The sequence below is a fragment of the Anoplopoma fimbria genome, chromosome 14 (genome assembly GCF_027596085.1).
Source record: "Anoplopoma fimbria isolate UVic2021 breed Golden Eagle Sablefish chromosome 14, Afim_UVic_2022, whole genome shotgun sequence".
Taxonomy (NCBI): Eukaryota; Metazoa; Chordata; class Actinopteri; order Perciformes; family Anoplopomatidae; genus Anoplopoma; species Anoplopoma fimbria.
The window spans coordinates 20,771,640-20,794,301 of record NC_072462.1 but is presented as its reverse complement, the minus strand read 5'-3'; the positions used below and the strand labels follow the sequence as shown (position 1 = coordinate 20,794,301).

The 22,662-nt window shown below is 41.3% G+C and overlaps 1 protein-coding gene across 1 annotated transcript; it reads left to right on the top strand.

Moving 5' to 3' along the window:
* Positions 1-269: 269 nt before the first annotated feature.
* LOC129102034 (cilia- and flagella-associated protein 44) lies at positions 270-22,128 on the top strand. Its single transcript, XM_054611964.1, is given in 34 exon segments — positions 270-338; positions 832-964; positions 1,457-1,619; positions 3,173-3,275; positions 3,362-3,578; positions 3,749-3,863; positions 4,298-4,462; positions 5,210-5,365; positions 5,478-5,525; positions 6,756-6,855; positions 6,974-7,068; positions 7,161-7,370; positions 7,882-7,992; positions 8,082-8,234; positions 8,328-8,534; positions 9,775-9,917; positions 10,411-10,690; positions 11,785-11,840; positions 12,018-12,180; positions 12,772-12,902; positions 13,167-13,372; positions 13,712-13,856; positions 14,072-14,249; positions 14,424-14,665; positions 15,238-15,487; positions 15,646-15,849; positions 16,332-16,548; positions 16,707-16,829; positions 17,645-17,775; positions 19,052-19,168; positions 20,273-20,474; positions 20,646-20,806; positions 21,030-21,164; positions 21,747-22,128. Coding segments are annotated over 34 exon segments (5,463 nt in total). The 5' UTR covers positions 270-304; the 3' UTR covers positions 22,116-22,128.
* Positions 22,129-22,662: the final 534 nt, after the last annotated feature.

Genomic DNA, 22,662 nt, shown 5'->3' with positions numbered 1-22,662 from the left:
CCCCCAGGATGGCGAAGGCATGTTTTTTTATTATCCCAAAAGAAGCAACTCAAAAGACATCCGCAATCAAGCCTAAAAAAAAAAAAAATGGTTGAGAACTACATTAACCAGCAGGCTCGGCATAGGAGTGACTTTCCTTGTTGCCTGGCAACGGCTCCAAACAAAAACGGACTAGCAGACATTCATCCAGTCCAAGTTGACGTAAAACGTTGTATTAAGTGTTAGAAGGACACAGAATAACTGTAAATGTAATGTTAGCTAGTTGATACCACATTCAACAGCTGGTTCAACGTTAACAGCGGAAATGTTGGAAGAAAACACAACTTCTGCGGGTGAAGGTAACGTTATTTTTTATTATTTGCACATTTGATTATGTATTACGCAATTCTACAAACGACAGCCATTTGACCAAGGCTGTGAGCTATTACTATTATTATTATCTATTTTGCATCAAGTTTTTAATCTACGAGAATTGGAAAACTTTCAACTTTGGGTAAAACGCTGCGCTCGTCAACGTCACTTTTTTACCCAGCCGTCCAATCACAGCCGAGGAGGGGCGGGACAAACCTACTTACCCGGATGTCACGTATCATAGCAACCAGAGGTAGACTTCAGCAGAAAAAAAAGCTGCGTTCTGAAACAGAACAAACAGTTAATTCACATAATAATATAACTACTTTTCAGTTTTTAAATATTAAGTTATTGAGGGAAAAATGAACATTATGGTGTCTGGAAGCTGCTGTTACATTTACCTCCTCCCCTGGTCTAATAATAAAGTGTTACTGGAGTTTTTACCTCTTCAAATGTTCCTTTTCTCACAATGAACACTAGTGGAGCAGCAGGAGGCTGAAGAGGGATCAAAAGATCAGCCCTCTGCAGACATGTGCTACAAGTATGAGGAACTTCACTCCAGACCGTCCATCACACCTGACTCTGAAATCCCAGAGAACCTCCTGCACCTCTCGTATCCTTCTCTGAAAATTACATTACATTACATTACAGTCATTTAGCAGACGCTTTTATCCAAAGCGACTTACAATCAGTAGTATATTACATATCATTCACCCATTCACACACTGATGACAGGCTACCATGCAAGGTGCCACCATCAGACTCTAACTAACATTCATGCAACATCCAGTCCAAACTGATGGCAAGCCTTCGGGAGCAACTTGGGGTTAAGTGTCTTGCACAAGGACACATCGACTGCCGAAGCCGGGTATCGAACCACCGATCCTCTGAATGGAGAACTACCTTGCTCTCCACTACGCCACAGCCGCCCCAAAAATGAGTTGATTTTCATTAAAAACCATTTTAGGCCACATCTCCTCTAACTTTTTCCTCATCATGCTTTGCAAATAAGTGGTGAGAGAATGTGATAAAAAAAATTCTAAAGTTAACCTTGGGTGATGCTTCAGTGAATCTGATCTTGATCCTTAATCCGTCCTGCGTTCAGTCACTCCTTCAGCTATGACAGTGGGCGCAGGGGGAACCTGCAGCTCCTGGATGACAGAACTCTGATCTTTATAGCAGGCAACCTGCTCGTCCTGCTGGACGTTTCCACCAAGGAGCAGAGATACCTCCGCTCCTGCAGTGGAGGAGGAATCGGCTCCATCACGGTAAGATGACCGTCAAAGTACATGTCGTGGGACTGAACTCTGAGGCTCCAGTCTGTCTGTGAGTGAATGCAGGAAACACTAATGAGATGGATGAACAGACAGACATTTAGGCCTACTCAAGTGCAACTTTGAAATTGTGGTACTCGCGTAGCTGTTTGAGGATTTCTACTTTGACTGTGCTATATTTTAGAGGAAAATACTGCAGTATCAGCAGAATTTAACTTAATCATTAGGCATTGCTAAAGTATCAACTTGGCAAAATAATATGGAGGCTCACCTCAGATGTACTTATTTTCAAGTTGAAGCATCAGTAAATCAACACCTTTCATTGATACTTTTGCTAAGTTCATACAGAGTTCTTATATATATGACACTACATTACAAGTACTTTTTGTATTGCTTATTTCAAAAATTCCAATTTGGGTCTGTATACTTGTCCTTACTATTCTAGGCAGCCATCTGGTTATGAGTAGAGTGAATTGAACAATCTGCACTTACACAAAATTAAGTGCACCTTTGGACAAAATGTATGCAGACTTCACTGTGATAGATAACATGACTCAATCAAGTTTAAAGCGGGCTCTAACAGATAATCATACCATAATGTACAGTACCAGTCAAAAGTTTGGACACACCTTCTCATTCAATGGTTTTTCTTTATTTTTTTTATATATTTTTTCCTACATTGTAGATTAATATTGAAGACATCCAAACTATGAAGGAACACATATGGAATTATGTGGTAAACAAACAAATGCTCAACAAACCAGAATATGTTTTATATTTTAGATTCTTCAAAGTACCGTAGTTGAATGAGAAGGTGTGTCCAAACTTTTGACTGGTACTGTACATCAATGGCTGCCTGGAACTGTGGGGAAAATAGAGTTTGCAGCTGGCATTTTAAAATGGTCAGAAAATATATAATACTGAATGCGTGATGTATGGTTCAGGAGCAAAAAAACAGTGGTATAGCTATTAAAGGGGGACACCCCAGGTGAATAGGGTAAACATTTTAATATAGATACAACCATGGAACTTCTCCATGGTGATTTAATACATTAAGTGCTTCTGAAGTGGAGACCTCTGACTCAGAGTTTGAAAAAAAAACTAATTTTGAGAAGACAGCCTTTAAAGATATGTATTGTAAAATTTCATACATTCTGCAAGACACTAAAGTGGAAAAAAGACCTAATATATATCATCATGAAACTTCCCCCAGTTGATCAGTTTACATTAAGACAATCGTTTTTTTAATGTTACAAATTTTCTGAAAAGTTATGTTGAAATATGGAAATATGGCATTATCTAATGCTTTGCATATTTGGTTTTGCAGGTGTATGCTCAGCGATGCCTACTATAATATATGATATGATATAAGATTTTAAATGAGGTCACTAATTGAGTATAATACAATTTCTCAGAAATACCCACATACTGAAATGTTTTATTTCTAACTCCTAATTTGGGATATACTACATTCACAGGTATGTGGAAACAAACTGCATCACTGATTATTCCTTAAAAATAATTTCTGTGTGTGTGTGCATTTCAAGGCACATCCAAGCAAGGAGTACTTTGTTGTAGCAGAGAAGGGAAACAAGCCCAACATCATAGTATATGAATATCCCTCGCTACGACCGGTCTGCATCCTCAGAGGTAAATGGGACCAAGATGCATTGAGATATACTTTCATCAAATGTGACGTTTTATCGATGATAATCTTTTAACCTTCGTGTGTGTAGGCGGTACAGAGCGGGCGTACAGCTTTGTGGATTTTAATCCTGACGGGAGCCTGCTGGCCAGCGTGGGGAGCGCACCTGACTACATGCTGACGCTGTGGGACTGGAGGCAGGAGAAGGTGATGCTGAGCTGCAAGGCCATTTCTCAGGAGGTCTACCGAGTCAGCTTCTCCCCATACAACCCGGGTCTGCTCACATCATCAGGATCTGGACACATCAAGTAAAGGGCATACTGTTTCCTCCTAAAACACCGCAACTCTGTTAAAGCACTGCTATGAAAATGACTTCAGACATCAGAAGCTAAATTATTCCCTTACACTGATTACATTTTTTTTTTTTTTTTTTTTTTTCAAATAAGGTGAAAATACCCTCCACTGTTTTCTCTCTCAGGTTCTGGCAAACAGCCAGCACATTCACAGGACTTAAGTTGCAAGGACTTATGGGACATTTTGGGAAAACTACAGCGACTGATATTGAGGGATACGTGGAACTTCCTGATGGAAAGGTCAGTGCCCTGCTGTTTTGACAGCTTGGGGTTTTCAAATCTATGAATGAAAGGGATAGTGTTGGTATAGTTTGGAAGTTTTGAAGTGGGGTTGTATGAGGTACTTATACATAGTCAGTGTATTACAACTACAGTAGATGGCGGTCAACGGAATGGATAAGTACCTCATACAAACCCTCGTCAATAAATCTGGAGTATCCTTTTAAAATTTGGACAAAAGTAAAATGACCTTCAAAATAATTATTTCCTTTTCTTAAATGTGTCTGACAAAAAGTATTTCAGCTTCTTTTTTGGAGCATTTATTGATAAACAATTTTTGTGATACAATCGAAATCTATTGAACAACAACTGGTTTAACCTTGTGGTGAGATTGTTGTTTGCAAGGTCAAACTTCCGTTCTCAAAAAATATCTTTGATTCGTCTCCTCCCGTCAGGTGGTGTCTGGCTCAGACTGGGGCAACTTGTTGCTGTGGGATGGGAACGGCATCAAGGTGGAGATTTGCCGTAAGGAGGGACGGAACTGCCACGCTGGGATGGTCCAGCCGTTCGTCCTGGAAGACGGACAGCTGATGACATTTGGCTCTGATGGAGTGGTCCGGGTAAGATCCTTACAATAACACAACCTCAATATGCTTCACTTTTAGAACTTGTCTGTCAAGCTTGTCGTCAGATGTAGTTTTCATTTTTATCCATTTTTGTCTGTTTTCCATTTGTCTAAATATCTTCTGAAGGCAGTCACATTATATTGACCGGTATTTTGTGGCCAGAAACATTGTGGTATTGAACTTTGTCTGCTGATCCTTTGAATCTGTATTGTTAACAAATTCCAAGAACACAACAATGTTAGTCCACCCCACAATACTGTCTGTCTTCCCCTACCCTGTCTGTGGCGCTGAGCCCTTAGCCAATGGGTTACTACTGGAGATGTAAATGTTTAAAAATCATCTCAGAAAGTTTATAGTTTCATATTTAAAAAGGCTCATTAATTTCCTAACACAACTGGGCACTGTCATTTTAAGAAAATATTCCTCAAACAGGAGGAGATATTGCATTTGTTGGGTACTATGTTCAGTGGGGGATAAATACACATTTTGTGTATCAGTATTCTATCCAAAAACTTTGAGAGATAAAGTCCAAGCAGAGCACACCAAAACACAACACGGTCATTTGGAGAGGCTCTGTATTTAATTAGATCATTTATTTTAGGTTTTTGAAGGGTTGACCCTTGTTGGCATTCCTAATGAACCTAATCGAGCAGGGATGATGATCCAGATGGAGATTTTCTGTTATCAGTTTTCTTATAATCAGTATGACTTTTTAACCCTCCCCCTCTTTGCCCCATGCAGGGTTGGGACTTTGAGAGCATCGACTCTGCCGACAGTAACAGCGACGGCAGCAGGTTTGAGCTGGAGCCCATGAATGAGATGGTGGTTGGGCACAACGTCTGCCTCTCCTCTGTGGTGAGGAGCTCCCTGCCGGACTCCTTCGTCTGTTTTGCTCAGGTCAGAGGGCCAAAGGTCAAAGGTCACTAATTATAACCATTTGCAATACATTCGCCGGTCGTAACTTGATCAAAAATTCCAAACCTATTCTCTCCACTACGTGGTCTTGTAGGATTCCAGCGGAGCCATCTGGAAACTGGATCTGTCATTCACCTACACGGTGAGTTCTTTAGAGCGACTTCATGTGTATGTTACACTTTGTTTATTTAAGCTTTGTATGAAGCAAAGTATTTCATTCTTGGCCAACTAGGGTGTCACAACATTTCTCATTCTATGCTTTGATGATCTTTTTTTTTATCTTTTCTGAGCTGTTGGATGTGTAAGGAGAGAAAATCGTTTAAATTGATCTGTAACTTTTAAAGAAGTCAGTGTATTTATCTGTAAAAACGAAAACAGTGTATACCATGTATATCACTTTTTGGAATAACACTTTACTATTGTAGTGTCTCATCACACAAAAAAACATGTCACACCTCAGCAAATTGGGCCAACTGTCCAGACATTCAGAATCTTTAATTAGACAGATTGTAGCTAATTAGGTTACACATCTCAAAGGTGGACCAACAGGAGAAAGGAATCATTGCATTTTTTTTTTGAGGGGAAAGTGTTTAGAACTTATCTCAGATTTTACTTTACCCAGACTTTAAGTGTTTGTAGTCATGTATAGATAATATTGTCTAGTCCTAATAGAAAACTTTATTGCAAACAGGGTTTGGAGGGTTACTTTTAGAATGTATTCTGAAATAATTACTAATTAAAAATGAAGTCAGTAACATAACCCAAGTATTGCAATATTAAAGTAACTTGAACAGAAATTTGAAGCATATTGCTCATTTCCTACGAACCGTCTTCTCACCCTGAGAGGCCTCTCTTAAAAAAAAAAGTAATAATCTTGATGAACTGCAAAATGTGCAAACCATCCTGTTTGTGATAACTTGCACCGTTCTGTGATGCCTTACATACAAAATAATTGCAAGATTTCCAACTAGTGAAAGCATTTTCAATACATTAGAGTCCATTGTGTGAGACTCGTGTTGAAATGTGTGCGCATGTGGCTGGTATTATATCTTTTATTTATTTTATAACTTTATTTTAGTATTTCTTTTAAAATGTATTTAGAAATTGTAATGCTGCCAAGAATCCACAATCATCACTAAATATAATGGTAATCTGATTACGTCTTTCTCTTCTGTAACTGTAACGGAATACATCTACCTTTTTTTGCATCCTAATTTCTTACTCTATTGGCGTTCCATATGTATTTTGTTACTCCGCAAACCTGATGGCAAAGCATATTGTATCGTTACATGTTATGATAGATGAGTGAGATGAATAAACACAGTGTCCTCTCCCAGTGAAGAAACAGTTGGTGTATCATCTGTGTGTGCAGACTCCTGATCCAGAGTGCCTGTTTTCCTTCCACGCCGGGCCGATCCAGGGCCTGGACGTGTCCACGAAATCTCACCTGATGGCAACTACCGCTCTAGACCGTCAGTGCCACACATTTCCACACCTGCACACCTACCGTACATGTTTGCAAATACATGGACACAACTACTCACACATATTATAACAAGTACACCGTCTGCCTCTGTCCCTGATCTCAAGGTTCAGTCAAAGTTTTTGACTTCCTCGCAAAAAGAGAGCTGACAAGCAGTCGCTTCAATCAGGGTGGGACTGCTCTCTGCTGGGCTCCACCTTTGGTAAGTGTGACGCGGTGAATATGTGTCACACTATCACATATAATTAGCACTCACAGAAATGACCTATGAGTCTCTGGCGTTAATGTCTTTAGGTGAACCAGAGTGGGAGTTTACTGGTGACGGGCTTTGAGGACGGGGTGGTCCGGTTACTGGAGCTGTACGACCCTCAAAGGCTGCATGTTGTCACCGGGCGCAGCCCCAAAGGAGATGCCAAGCTGCGCCTCAAACAGGCCTTCAAACCCCATAATGCCCATGTAACTGCTGTTGCATATGAGAGAAATGGAGAGATCTTAGCCACGGGGGTAAGAGGTTTTACAAAAAACACCTGGTTTTGGAAAATGTATGTTTTGAAATAGACTTAAATGTTTGACTGTTAGCTCTCGCTGCCAGTGGGCTTGAAAGGTGTCTCTGAAAGGTTTGTATTTTGCTCCTTTGTTAAGGACTCTGGAAGCTTCTTAGGTAGTTGAGCAATATTTATTGAGGAGGAAGTCTCCTTAAGTTTAAGATGTCTTTAGACCTGATAGCTAGGTGGTTAAGGCGCATACCACATGGGTGCAAATTTCCTCAGCAGTGAGTCTGTGGTTCAATTCCTGTCTGGCAGGATTGTTTGCTCGTATCATGCTCCTACTCTCTAAATTCAGACTCAATAAGGAAATAATTGAACCTATCTGTAATCTGGTGGTCATCACCACTGGTGGAGTGGTTTGAAAAGTTTCTATAGACACGTAATTAGCCCATGGTTTTGTCACTTTTTCCTTTTTTATTGTTATTCGTCTCACCTTTCTGACCTCTCACCTCCGCCCTCCCTCTCAGAGCTCCGACAGCACTGTGTTCTTCTTCACCGTGGGGGAAAAATACAACCCCATCGGCTTTGTCCGCGTTCCTGGGCCGGTGCAGGCGCTGGAGTGGTCACCTCATTCCCACGTAAGGCTGGTCTCCCACCCTCTTGTACCCAAATATCTCTGTGATGAAAAATTATATATTCAACTGATTTCTGTTACGATTTTACCCAGAGTGAAAACAGGCTGCTCGTCCTGTGTCAGAGCGGTCATGTGGTAGAGGTGCGAAGTCCTGATCCACAGGCCCAGAGGCCGACCGAAACCTTCCAGCTGCCTGAACTGCCCAGCAGATCTTTCAGGTTCAGAAGTATCAAATCTCGAATCAAGGTCTGTGCTTTGACTGTCTTGGACTTCGTTTGGAGGGTATTGATGTGGGGTTTAGACCATTCGCATTTTCATTTGTGTGTTTGTGTATTTCAGAGAGAGGAAGAAATCGCAAGACGTCAAGCCGTAAAGGAGGAGAAAAAGAAAGAGAGAGAAGAGAGGTTGAAAGAATCAAAGCAGCTGGACGCAGAGCCAGAGGAAGAAGAAGAGGAGGAAGAGTTGCCCGCTATCTACATCCCCGACCCTCCAAGTCCTCTCTACTGTGGCTTCTACTCACAGCCTGGCCAGTTCTGGCTCTCTATGGTACACACAGACACACACACACACACACACACACACACTCCACTAACCACATCCCTCACCTAACCTACACCACTGACCCAAAAATCCGCTTTTTCCCAACAGTGACACAGCTTTTGTCCCCAATTGGACAACCTGTCCCCAATTAACTGGTCTTTAGTCTAAAATGTGTCCTGGAAGGGAGCATAAGTCAGGATCTCACACACCCTATGTATTTCCTATCAATGCACCACTATATCTCAGTCAGGAGACAAAAATGTATACATAACATACATATATACATTCAGCTACAATCAACTGGCACCCAACTCCTTTTTTTACACAAACATTTGACACGCATACAGGAAGATGAAAGAAGACTTACAGGAGCAGAAAATAAGTCTTAAAAAGAGCAGGAAGTTCTAATTCCTGTCTCCCGGAGGGAAAAAAAATCTGAAATCTGGAACACCAAATGGGAGGAGTTGTCCGCCTGCGGTGGAGGTAGTATAAGAGACAAATCAAAGTCTATGGGGAAGAGAGGCAGCCGGCATGGTGCCACACACTGAGGCTGTTCTTTTACAAGTCACGTCTCTTTTGCTTCCAGAATGCCGGCATGTTGTCTGATAACTCACACTGGGGCAGCATTATTACTGGATACTGGCAGTATTTGGTCCAGTGTAAAAAGGCAACGTCAACGTAATGACGGATCTTCATTATGTCACTTACACATAAAAAACACGGTTTAACAACGCTGTATACCCAAAAGTATTCAAATGTTTGGTCAGATGTTTGCAGTTGTAATCTTATCTTATCTTATTCTGTGATCCGACAGTTCCTATTTTCATATAAAACCACACATGATGACTGTTTCCAACAACTCACACAGATTTCTTTTAGTCTCAACAGTCATAAATAAGAACATACTGTACGAGTGAATTCAGAGACATAAGTTGAATTTAGATGAGATAGTGGATAGAGAGATGAGAGAAGCATGGCCCATTAGCCCATATTATCATCGGATTCAACACCTGCTGACCCAGACTGCAGCATTTAGTCCTACTTGGAAAAAAACTAATTATATATTAAATCCGCTCTAAAATTGTACCATAACATGGGTTTGTTTTGAAACTATTATCAAAAAAGTTTAAACAATACCCAGGCCCACAGTTTAATTGAAACAGTTTAAATGATTATACTTTATCACAGAAATAATCCCAGAGGACGTTTGGTCATTCCCTAAAGATTTAATCCATTTCTCCTGCAGGGTGGCTTTGACTCAGGTTTCCTGTATCACTGTAAGTTCTCTGAGATGCAGGACCAGGATCCAGACCATCAGCAGGATGAGCCCTTTCACTTCCTGCCTGTCCACAGCACAGATGACGACCCCATTCGCTCTGTCACCTTCAGGTAGCCGGAATAAAGCTAACAAATCTGTATTCACTATATCAACAATGATTCCAAGATCAAATGACTAAATCTAATGTGAAAATGTCACACGTAGTGCTGAACCCAAAAAGAACCGTCATCAACTGTCATTAACTGGCTGTTTCAGTCTCTTAGCAACCCTAATTTCAGCAGCAACGGGCAACCAACTAGCTCTGATAAACACATTGCACAGACAGACACAGTTACTAAATAGCTGGTGAAGACAGCATGAAAGATTTAGAGACAGGTATTTTTTACAAGAGTTAGTTTTGACCAAAACAGAGCTAAAAGGAGAGTGAATAAAATAATTCATCAACACACGGAAAACAAAGAAATCTTCTTAAGCAAAAGAAGTGTGAAATAGACCAGAAATCAAGGAACTCTTTTGAAGGTAAACTTTAGAGACCCTTTCACATTTAGAACCACACTGCTCGTACGTGCCATAAGTTTCCCTTCCTGGTGTTTTGCTCTGTAGCTCCAACAGGCGACTGATGCTCTGCGGCATGCACTCGGGCTTCATCAGGGTTTACCCTCTGCAGCCTGGCGACCACAGCCTCACCTCCATGCAGGCCTACTGGGCTCTCAGTGTCCACGACAACCAGTATGGACATCTGCGGCACATCCGCTGTAGCCATGACGACCACTTTGTGCTGACCGCTGGAGATGACGGCAACATCTTCTCCTTCAGCATGCTTTCTCCAGAGGAGCTACAGAAAGGCCTGCAGAAAAAGAGAGCCAGGGTTCCTTCACCCAGGGTCAGTCCACATTTTATTAACATTTTATGTATTGTGTCTCTATGGATGAACAAAGTCAATCTGTCAGTTGCTCCACCACTATTGGATGGATCGACAGAAATAGAATGACATTTTGTAGACAATCATGTTCCCCATAGGATGAATCTTAGAAACTTTGATATTTCCGCTAGTGCCACCAGCAGGTCAAAATTTTCACCTAGAAATATATCTACATCTACTGGATGAATTGGCACAACATTAGGTACAGACAATCATGGTTCCCAGAGGATGTATTCTAATAACCCTGGGGCAAACACATTTGCGGTTTTGAGCTACATAACTATGTGACAGATTTCCAATAACTTTTCGTCTTGTGCTGTCATCAGGTCAAGATTGATAACCTTCCCATCAGCCTCAGCTGTTCTTTTTGTTAAATGCTAATCAGCAAATTTCAACATGCTAACATGCTGAACCAAGATGGTAATCAGGGCGAACAACCCTGCTTAACATCAGGATGTTACCATTGGCATTGTGAGAATGTTAGCATGTCAACATTAGCATTTAGCTCAACACACTGCTGTGCCTAAGTACAACCTTGCTAGCATGGCTGTAGATTCTTAGTCTTGCTTCTTGGTTTTTTGGGGGACTTTTTTGATTTATCTAGATCAAGGCTCTAAGGACAGAGGGTGTACAGATTGATATTTAAATAAAATAGACAATGGCAGTGAGCTCCTTCTACATGAGCCAGGTACGAGTATGTGAGCTTATAAATGCAGTAACAAATGGAGTTTGGTAAATGTAAATATCATTTTGCGACATCTTCCTGCAGTGAAATGTATTTCCTTCAGGAACAAACAGCCTTTAAAGTTATTTTTTCTGTTACTGTTGCAGGTGAAAACTAAAGGACAGTGACACATATAGTAAAACAATGTTCTTCACATTTTGTAAGCTACTGAGTTTTGAAACTGCACTAGTCTACGGCAGAGGAGAAGATGCTGGTTGTTGTTGGGGGCAAAAATAAACAGTTTTGGAGTGTTGCAGGTTGGCCAAATAGATGGTTGTATATTAATATCAATGAAAAAGGTTATCATCAAGTTTACATGTTATTCTAACAGGTTGGTCTTGAGAATGAGGCATTAGCCCAGGACATTGAGAACCCAGCTGCCTACAGGTGAGCATGAATTATCTGTTTATAATAATTTGGTCCTCTTTTTCTTTGTCACTTTATTCTTGTCTTTGGGGATCTCTGTTTTTCTCTTTTGTTACTTTTTGTGTCTCTATAGATTTGTATACAAAGTTATTTGTACAGAAGAAGACAATATTGTATTGTTTGTTTGACTACCTCCAGCATAGAGACGGCTAAGCAGAAGCTGGAGAAAGACCGTCTGCGTCGAGAGGCCGGCCTGAAGATTGCTGCGAAGCACAAGAAGCTGGCCGAGCTCCAGAAGAAGTTTAAACAGCTGCTGAATGACAACCAGCGTCTGCCGGAGCATGTTCGCCTGAAACCTGCGGTACGGACGCACACACACCATCACATGGTTTGACATTGCAGCTGCTGTTTAGTTTAGTTATAAAACTAAAAGATTCACGCTAGAAACCACACACATTAATGGTGCGTAGGCATCTGTCCGTCCAATCCCTATCAGCCCTGTCCTCCACTACCTCACTGTCCTCAGTCCCAGCTGTCCCTTCAGCAGCTTTTATCACAGGCTGACTAATATCAGAAATGCCTCTATGGGTCTTTGCACTTGGTAAAAATAGTATGCAGTCAGTTGAATTATTTAAAATACAAGAAGGCATTCCTCCATGTGATTATCTTTACCTTCAGTAAGTCTAGCAGGGGGACTCAGGTTTCTCTAATCCCCTATCCCAGATGGACAACGTGCACACAAACACACTGATTGTGGTCATCTCTCAATGTTGGACAACAAGCTGGCCCTCAAAAACCTAACCATTAAAGTTTTGAATAAAGACCTGGTTTGTGTTACAGGTTAGGGTGAGGTATATTATCATTAAGCTTTGAATAAGTCTCCAGGGAATGTATGTATATCAGAGCGAGGTGCTCAGTTGTGTGTTTGACATGTATGCATTTGTGTGTGTAGGAGCTGCAGCTGGACCGGCGTTTCAGTGAGCAGGCAGAGAGGGTGAAGGCCCAGCGTGTGAGGGAGGTCAGGAGGCAGATGGGCTGGGAGGAGGAGCGCTGCAGCATAGCGCTGAGCAAACTGCAAGACTGGTACTGATTAATCACACACATACAAAAAGACATCTAATAAATCAGATATTTGCTGTATCATTTACCTAATTACAGTTTATAATAGTTGATAACTATTGTCTAATAATCATTCATGGCGGTTAAACCATCACCCCTTCGGAGTCAACAGAAACAAAAGACTTAATTTATTCCAGCCGACTGATTTTGCCCTTGTAGGTAGAAAGTTAGGCAGTGAAGACAACCAGCCTCCAGAATGAAACCCTTATCTCCTGTGTTTGTTTTCAGGTTCAAGGACTCTCTGGAGGCCAGCATGGTCACTGTGGTTGCCATCAGCACCAACCATAGAGTCTCCACTTACCGTCTGCCGGCACTCGCAGAGCCTTCATCCCGACTCGGAGATCAGAGGAGACCCAGCTGGCTAGACGGAGCTGCTGGACCAGAACACAGAAAATCAAGAGCCGAACCTGCAAAAGATAGCAGCATAATAGAAAGTAGGAAAGTGTTTGTGCGTTTTTTTCAGTAAAAATACAATTATTGGGAATTTGCAAAGGACAACATTTTCAAGTGCACTAGAAGTATCAGCAATTTTCATCATTACACTTAACAAAAGCAATTAACAAAGACATTAAAATCCCCCCCCCGCTGGATTTTACATTTGTTTCATCGTTCAAAATTGAAGTCCATAAAAAATAAAACTAAGTTCTTAAAAAGCTCAATCATAAGGTCTAACAGTGGTAGGAGTGGTAGTTTGTTTCCTGACAGAATACAGTATATAAGGGTATAAGTGTGTTGAAGACAAGCTTGAACTAACACCTGTGTGTGCTCTCCAGAGGAGGAGGTGCTGCGCCGCCCAGCGGCTCGTCCAGCAGGAATAAAGCTGACAAATCGGCAGGTCGAGAGGCTCCGAAAGGCTGCAGAAAAAGCAGAACAAGCTCGAGCCAAGATAGAGAAGAGGAAGCAGGAATGGGTCCAACTGTGAGTGTCATGTTCAACAACATCACCTCTGAGCTCAAATTCAATGTACATGGCATTCTCCATTTTTGTTAATTGTCATGATTGTCATCATTTCTCCCCCCAAAAAAGAAAAAGAAAAATTGTAATGCCCGATTAAGCCGCCGGAGGGCGACGGGGCACTACTGTAAACGATTGCAATGCTGGTGCAAAATTGTGACGGCTTGTTGGTGTCTCAGTTACGCAGAGAAGCCAAAGGAGGACTGTGAGGATCCGCAGGATGTGCAGGCCATCTGCGAAGCCAAAGAGAACATCGGTGACTTAAAACTGAAGTCAGACAAAGACTTTACGGTGCCGAAACACCTGAGGATGAATGCTGATAGGAAAAGAGAACAGCTGAAAGGCCTGGAGGAAAATGTACACGAACAGACACACACACACACACACACACACACACACACACACACACACACACACACACACACACACACACACACACACACACACACACACACACTCACACACAGAAATCATAAATAGTCTGGTTGCAAGCATAACAGATTATTTTAAAGACTCCGTCCATCCCACTAGATCCGTGAGAAGCAGACTGAGATGAATGGACGGATCGTGGCGTTGCGGGACTCCAAAGTTCGTCTAGTGTCTCAGTTGCATGCTCAGGCTCAGCAGGTCCAGAAGGTTCAGCAGCGATTGGCAGCCCATCTCCACCGTCCTCCACCTGCCCCGCCCGTTATACTACCAGAGGAAACCCCAGAGAAAAGGCTGCATTACAGCCACGCCACCCTAAAGCGATACAGGGTTCTGAGAGAACAGAGGTACAAGAGCCAGGTTTAAGTCTGATCCAAGACCAAGTCTAAAGTCAGAAAAGAGTAAAGTAAAAAAGGATAGATAAATAAAAAGTGAATGTGGGAAGGGGGGACTACATGAAAAATAATTTAAAAAAATCAAAGATATAACACTTAACGACCATGGCCCAATTTGGTGTTGTGACTGGTGTGATCACATCGCAAGATGGTCTCTAGTTTATTATAGAAATTAATGAAATAATCTGAACTGTAGAAACAGCCCTGATTCTGCACTTAAACCCCAGTTCAACCAGGTTTTCAGCAGGTTTTAGTTAAACCTCTGATACAGTGACCTCTACAAGAGTTTAGGTGATAACTACAGGACACAGCAACCAGCATCAGAGACACCTCAAGTGCAATTTAAACTTCATCTTCTTAAGACACAGCAATGGGGTTTAAGTCCCCATTTGACTTTAAAACAGACTGCCTTAAACAAGAAACCACAGCTAAGCTAATGACAGAGCAACCGCCCCAGGATGTTCTGATCAGCTGCTGATTGTATACTTTTAATGGAAGTCATTTTTTTTTATATATTCAAACAGGTTTCAGACTATTGAGCAGGAAGGAGCCACACGTTTGCTGGAGCAGCTGGAGAAAGAGATGGCAGGAGAGGAGGAGGAAGAGGAGGAGAGAGGAGAGAAAGGGACTCCCAGTCAGTCAGCTTCATCTGTAACCAGAGAAGAAGAACAGACAGCAGAAGAGGAAGGCGCAGAGCTGAGCGAGCTGGAGGGGGAGCTCCAGAGGGAGGAGGAGGTCAGACTGCTGCACGAGCAGGACTCTCTGCTGGAGCAGGTCTGTTTTTCATTAAATGATGACTCTTTGATCAAATAAAAACAACGACGTTTAACATGTAATCATGAGCAAAATATCTTCTGGAACCTCCTGAACATCTCAGGCTGACAGTATATAACATTGTGGTATAATGCGTGGATGTATTTTCTCATCATCAGATGGAGAGTTCGGTGTGTCAGTTTGACGCGGAGCTCATGCTGCTGCGTCACCAGAAGCTGTGTCTCGACTGGCAGCTGAAGACGGCCGACCTCCGTCAGCTGACGCTCTACCAGGAGCTGCTGTTCCTCAAGGAGTTTGAGAGGAGGGAGGAGAGCCTGCAGGAGAACCTCAACCGACGCATCAAGGAGGAGGGCAGCATCACGGTTGGAAAGAGTTTATACACTACTGTACTTTTTTCCACTACATGGCAGTATACAATACAAATCAGTATTTGAACTACTGAATTATAAGTCAACATTAATAAACATGACACAGTTGCAGCTGAGCAGTAATACAGTTTTGTTTCTGTAAGTATATTTTAAAGTGAGTTTTAAAGTAACAGTTTGATTTTGTACTTGTTTAACAGACCTGAGAACAGACCTGGGAAAGGTCGTTTCAGTCAAGTTTTCAAGTCGTCTGCCATCCGTCTGACAAAACAGATATACTTCAATTAAAAAAAAAATACAGCTGTCACACATAATTCATAGCAGGTTATCATACTTCAAGGCTATTTGCTTCTGTTTTGCCTGCATTATTACAGTGATTGTGTGTGAAGTGCTATGAGCTCAGGCAACGCATCCTGCGCAGATATTGATGGATTCTCATGTACTTTTCCGTTCTGTTCCTCCCGTCTCTCTCCTCTCAGTCTGAGCTGGAGGAGTTTACGGAACAGCTGGCACTGAAACAGGGAGACATAGCAAAGCTGCAGGAGAGAGAGAAGTCTCTATATGCTGCCTTCCAGGCCTCACTGGGCAAAGAAAACAAGTTTGAAGAGATTCTGACCAAAGTTTTCAAGAAAAAGATCAAACGTGTAAAAAAGAAGGAGCAGACAGAAAATGAAGGTCAGAGGAAGTAACACAAGTGTGATTGTGTGATGCTGTGTGTGTGTGTGTGTGTGTGTGTGTGTGTGTGTGTGTGTGTGTGTGTGTGTGTGTGTGTGTGTGTGTGTGTGTGTGTGTGTGTGTGTGTGTGTGTGTGTGTGCATCAACGTAGCCTATATGATCCAATTGTGTGTTTGCAGAGGAAGAGGAGGACAGTGGTGAAGACGATGACTGGGATGATGATGATGATGATGATGATGATGATTATGACAATGACGCAGAGGAGGGTGGAGCTGCTGTGGACGACAGTGTTTGCCCACCAGGTCAGTAACCTTTAAATTCTTACCAGTGTTGCAGTCGGTTTCCTACTACCTTAAAGAGTAACTGAACCCCTGAGTTAAAAAAAATGCTTCTAGAACTTGAAAAAAGTATCAACATGGGCAGGCTTGGACGGGGGCTAAGACACACCCATTTGGGTCTTTCGTTTCTGTGATTCTCTTGATCGACAACTTTGCTTGGCTCATTTTTCTTAATCAATGTAGCGTTAAAATCCCAGTACAGCAAAAATCTATTTTTTCTTTTGTGTGAATCAGTGTTGATTATGAGTGTGCTCCTACACTGTGACAAGATCATGTGGATGTAGCATGAACTTGTTGAACTTAATTCAGTGTTTCTCACAGGATTTTAAATACGATTTTAAATGCATCAATTTGGTGCACTTTTAGAGCAAAACTAAGAAGCTTTACCTATGAAGAACTTCTTTCTGCCCGCAAGAACAACTGTTAACAGTTGTGCAAGTAACAGAAGTGAGCATTTAGTCCACAGGCTCAAGATCAGCCAATAGCAAAATTAAATTGCAATAACCATGTATCAGCTAAAGTATCATCCAAAATGCGGTCAACCCAAACAGACCAAAATATTACAGTACATGTGATTCTTTGGCCACACATCTGGACTCAACCTGTGCTGAATACACTGAATATTATTTTGACCTGGCCAAACTAGATACGATGTGTGTGTTTCAAGTTTAACATGCTATAACTTTGGCTTCAATTATAAATATGAATCTGTGTGTGTGTGTGTGTGTGTGTGTGTGTGTGTGTGTGTGTGTGTGTGTGTGTGTGTGTGTGTGTCTCAGGCTGTGAGCCAGAGTTGTTGGAGAACACACTGCAGTTGCGAGAGCGTCGGCTGGACCTGGAGGAACTGCTGGCGGAGGAGAAGAAGAGTGCTGAAGCTCTGAAGAAGGAGTGCGACACCCTCATCAAGAAGGTCATAGTCTGCTTTTCAACTTCCTGTCTCCTCATCTGACTTGTTTACCTGTTACCATGTGCTCTTTTTGTCAGCTCACATACTGGTGTGTGTGTGTGTGTGTGTGTGTGTGTGTGTGTGTGTGTGTGTGTGTGTGTGTGTGTGTGTGTGTGTGTGTGTGTGTGTGTGTGTGTGTGTGTGTGTGTGTGTGTGTGTGTGTGTGTTATATTAGTATTATTCTTTGACATATTTTTGATAACACCATACAAGCCATACAAAAATCAATGCCTGAAACCCGAATTGAAGATACACACACCTGCACTTGCACGCGCACACACACAAACCCTAAGGAGTGATCAATTACTCAGAGAAATTAAACTTAGCCATGTGTCAGAGACACAAAACTTCATATCACTTCATATCATCCACATGTGATCGTAAAATGCAACTTATCAGAAATAGAAACAAAAAAAAGAAAGACCAAAATCAATCAATATATAATAAATAATATAAATAAAAATGAAGTCAAATTGAGTGCAGATATTACAGAAAGGGAGACCTGTTGACATTTCAAATTATTAGCTCACAGTTCCTCCATGTGAATAACCGAAACAACTTCATGCTGTCAGTTTTTGAGGCCAAGTGGATTTGATGTCTTCTAGTTTTCAGAATATATTGTTTTATTAGAGCTGTTGAATGTGTGAAGGGAGAACTGAATAGTCCTCTAAATATCCAAAGAGAGACAAGCCTCTGTTAGAAGAGTGTCTTATGGTAAACCCCAGAAAAAAACAAAAAAGATTCTTGACCAGAGTGCATGAATTAGTGGAAGGTTCTAAAATAATAATATTATAATAAATGTACCAACATGTACAGATTGGAGACATAGAGGGGTAAATGTATGTAGCACAATATTAGAATAATGCAAACAGGGAATCGCTTGGAACTGAATAAACCTGTCTGCAGATTATTGAACAACTACTGTATGAATACAGGAAGGGGCAGTCCTCCATGTTTTAGCAGGCAACACAGCTTTGATTTACCTTTCCCAAATCTTGTTAAAACAGTTGACAGATACAGAAACTTTATAGAAGTAATTCACAAATTTGGTGATAAGCATCTAACTCTCTGGCGAAAGAGAAAGCAATTCCAAAATATCTTGTGGACTCAAAGTGGGGGTTCTTTTCCCTCGCTACATTTCTAACATATAACCAAAAAAATAGATTGTGGTAGATTGTACTTTAAGCTTCATTTACCAAGAAACTTTTGTGTGGTTGTTTTTCTCTGCTCGGCTCTGCAGGAGAAGTCGGTGAAGACCAGTCGGAAGGCTGCAGAGGACGACTTGGAGTTGATCAACAGGGAGAAGCAGCAGAAAATGAACGAACTGGATGTGGTGGTTCCTCTCAGACTGCACCAGGTATACAGCCCAAAACTGTGAAGGTTCACTGATGACAAAACAACCGAGTGAAGACCAAACAAAAGTTCTACTCAACATATTTGTAAGAGCATTTTTCGTAACCTTGGTCAGAAGTGCAGCACGATGAAGTAAAACCTCAACGTGAAATAAAGCAGCATTTATTTTGATGATATTATTTTTCATGTCATCAGGAACATTTAGAATTTCTCACTCAGTTCTGTCCATCTTGTTTTACCAGCTGCCTTTCAGCCGTTATATTCCAGTTTGAAGTATTCCTGTACGTTGGCCTTTTTTTATTTTTTTTTACCAGAAATAAACCACCTCAAAGAAAGTATGGACAGGTTGAAAAAGAAGAAGCCTATCCTGCAACCCTACCCCACTATCTTTATTTTCAAGCATAGAAAAACAAACTCACAGAATTTTACTAGAGAATTTTAATCTTTTGATTATTTTCTGGATTAAAGGATGAATTTTTTGGAAGGAGAGTCTTTTCAGAAAAAACTGCCCATCACAATTTCTAAATGCCCAGTTTGGCAGTTTTGACATATTAAAAAAGCTTCACTTTACTGACAAACACTCCATAAAAAGTTTAACTAATAGATATTGGCATGACGCTTCCCCAGTTAACTAACATTGAACTTAGTATTTTGTACTATACCTTTTTTTTAAAATGTATGTTTAATGCAAATGAGTAGTTATTTTTATTAAATATGTGCTAATTTGTATACATTTCCAGGATAGGAATCTGAACATTGGATAAAGCTAGGTTTATATTTCTTGTTTAATTTTGTTGAGATATTAGAGTCAAATATTTTGGATGTCTCTTTTCATCACTCCATAAATCCAAAAATATTGTCAAAAAACTATATATACTATACTATAAATGATATATGAACAAAATTGTCTAAAACCTTAATAATATAGATAGGAATTAAAAAGGAGCCATAAAGGTCCACTTCAGTAGCACTAACATGGTCATTATGACAGCTTTATGTGTTATGTGGCTTTAACTTTATCAGGCACTATAGAATTTCAACTTAACTTTGTTACATTTTGTTGTTTTCACTTATTACATCTCCTGCAATCACTCCATCCGTCCACCAGATTCAGTTCGTCTTAAACGGCTCAATGCCGCCAGACCTGAGCCCAGCGTTGGTGCTGAACATGACGGAGCTGAACAGGCTGCAGGAGCGCATCCATCAGTTGCAGGAGGAGAAGAGTGAGCAGAGAGATCTGTACTGTGAGGCGCGCAAGCATCACGTCAGGCTCCTCCATGACCGCAAGGACATGGACACCAACATCCAGGGTGAGGTCCCCACAGGCAAACAACTGGCATAGACCTGGCTTAACCTGAAACCTCTGATTAGGTGTTAGGGTTAGATACCAGTAAAATTCAGATGGTCATAAATGATTATTGCTAGCGCCAGAAAATGACATTGTTAAATTCTGATCAGTGTGTTGTTGTGTGTCGGTGTAGTGCTGGAGAAGCAGTGCAACCAGCTGATGATGTTGAAGTTTGGGAGGCCGGTGGATCTGGAGGCTCTCCAGACGTTGTCGGGGAACAGGAGCATGGAGGAACTCAAGCAGGAGAAATTCCTCCGAGAAGCTACATACGCCAAGGAAATCAAACAGTGGGATGTACGCTGAGCTGTGTGTATATGTGTGTGTGTGTGTGTGTGTGTGTTTATTTGTGTGTGTGTGCCGGCCTTAGGCAAGCTTGAGTTTCTGTTTTTGTTTTAATTCTCTTTACCTAAAGTTAAACATTCAGCCTTTTATTTTCATATAGTTTTAAAAACAGTTTAAATTGGAGTATGTTTATTGATCTTTTTCCTGGATTTATGTGTGTCTGTGTGATATTCAGATGAAGGTAGAAGAGGCACATCAGGCTCTGATGGAGGTAACCAGGTGTAACACAGAGCTGCTCCTCTGCATGACCAACCTCTTGGACCAGAAGAAGGAACTGGAGCATCAACTCAACGCCAGGCAGAAGAAAATGGTGAATTCTGTGTATTGAAATTATTTCACATGTAATATGGATCAAAGGTGGGAACCACAATGCTAACATTGTAGATTTAAACTTTCCTTTCACTGACCATGCTTAAAAAAAATGAGGATTTTTTAAAAACAAGTTGAAATAAACAAATAAAATAAAATTGGTGGCCCTGTGGTAGCTCACTGTGTAGATATTGACCATTAAAGCTGAGTTTCCTTTCACTCTCTCCCTATCAAATAAACAAAAAGCAAAAATGTCAAGAAATTAATAATTCATTAATTGTGTTGCATTTTCAGTCGTTTCCAGCTTGTTTGGTCGGCTCCCAAACAATCAATATTTTTCGGGCACTTTAACCTTTTTCCGTCAGATCCAATGGCTATTGGACACAGGTTCTGGGTCAGATTTAAACCCACAATGTCCTGACAGCACTTTAGCCTGCTTTCTTCTGTTTCTGTGTGCACAACTGAGTGAAGGTACAATGGTGACTATTTATGTGTAGTAACATATATATATGTGTGAGTCTGTTTGTGTCTGTCCATATGTATACTGCATGTTTATTGTAGATATCTGTTTGTGTGTATCCAGGGCAGACAGTTCCAGGATTACAGGAGACGTTCGGATCAGGAGGAGATTCGGAGGCTCCATGGGCTGGTGAAAACCCAGTCTCAGCAGGCCGAGGCCCTCAGGAGAGAGATTGGCCTCCTGTCCCGTCAAGGAGGCCACGTCCTGCCCCCAGGCCAGGCCCCGCTGCCCCCGCTCGCCCCCTTCCCCACCCTCAGAGGCCGCACCAACACTGGCGTCCGGACACATAAAGGAGGCCACGCCCTGCCGCCTGGCCAGGCCATGCTGCCCCCGCTTAGCCCCTTGTCCACCACACCCACACAAGCAAACAAGGATCAAGGCATCTGTCCAAAGTACAAAAGTCACCCAGCAGACAGGGAGATAATTAACTGAGGACAGAAGACACATACAGTCACTGTAAAGCAGGCGAATTCTGCTCAATTATAGAACTTTTTATGAATTATTGCTATTCTTAGGATAAATAAATAAATACTTCAGTTGGTTGACTACTGTGTTTGTTCATAATTCAAAGCTTTAAACAATGAGGTATTTGATTCTGTCTTTACTGAAAGCTACTCTTTGGAGTTTTAAACCTTTTGATACGATTCAACTCAATAACTTTTCCTCAGCTAAATAATACAGTTTTACATTTGATCTTGGAAAGAAACGATCAACAAATGTAGGGATGATAAAAGTAGACTGAGTGGGTTAAATGTCTAGAAGCCTCAAGAAACGTACTCTAGACCCAGGATTACTGTAACTGATCTAAGATCTATACTTCATTTCCATTCAACACCTTTGAATTCTTAGTTGTCAGTCAACGTACAATTTACCTTGCTTCTATTAACCCCTTTGAGCATTTTCAGTCTGTGTTGAGACCACGTAGCTACACCCTAACCAAATGGTTAATGATCTACTTCTATCAGCTGACTCCGGTGAA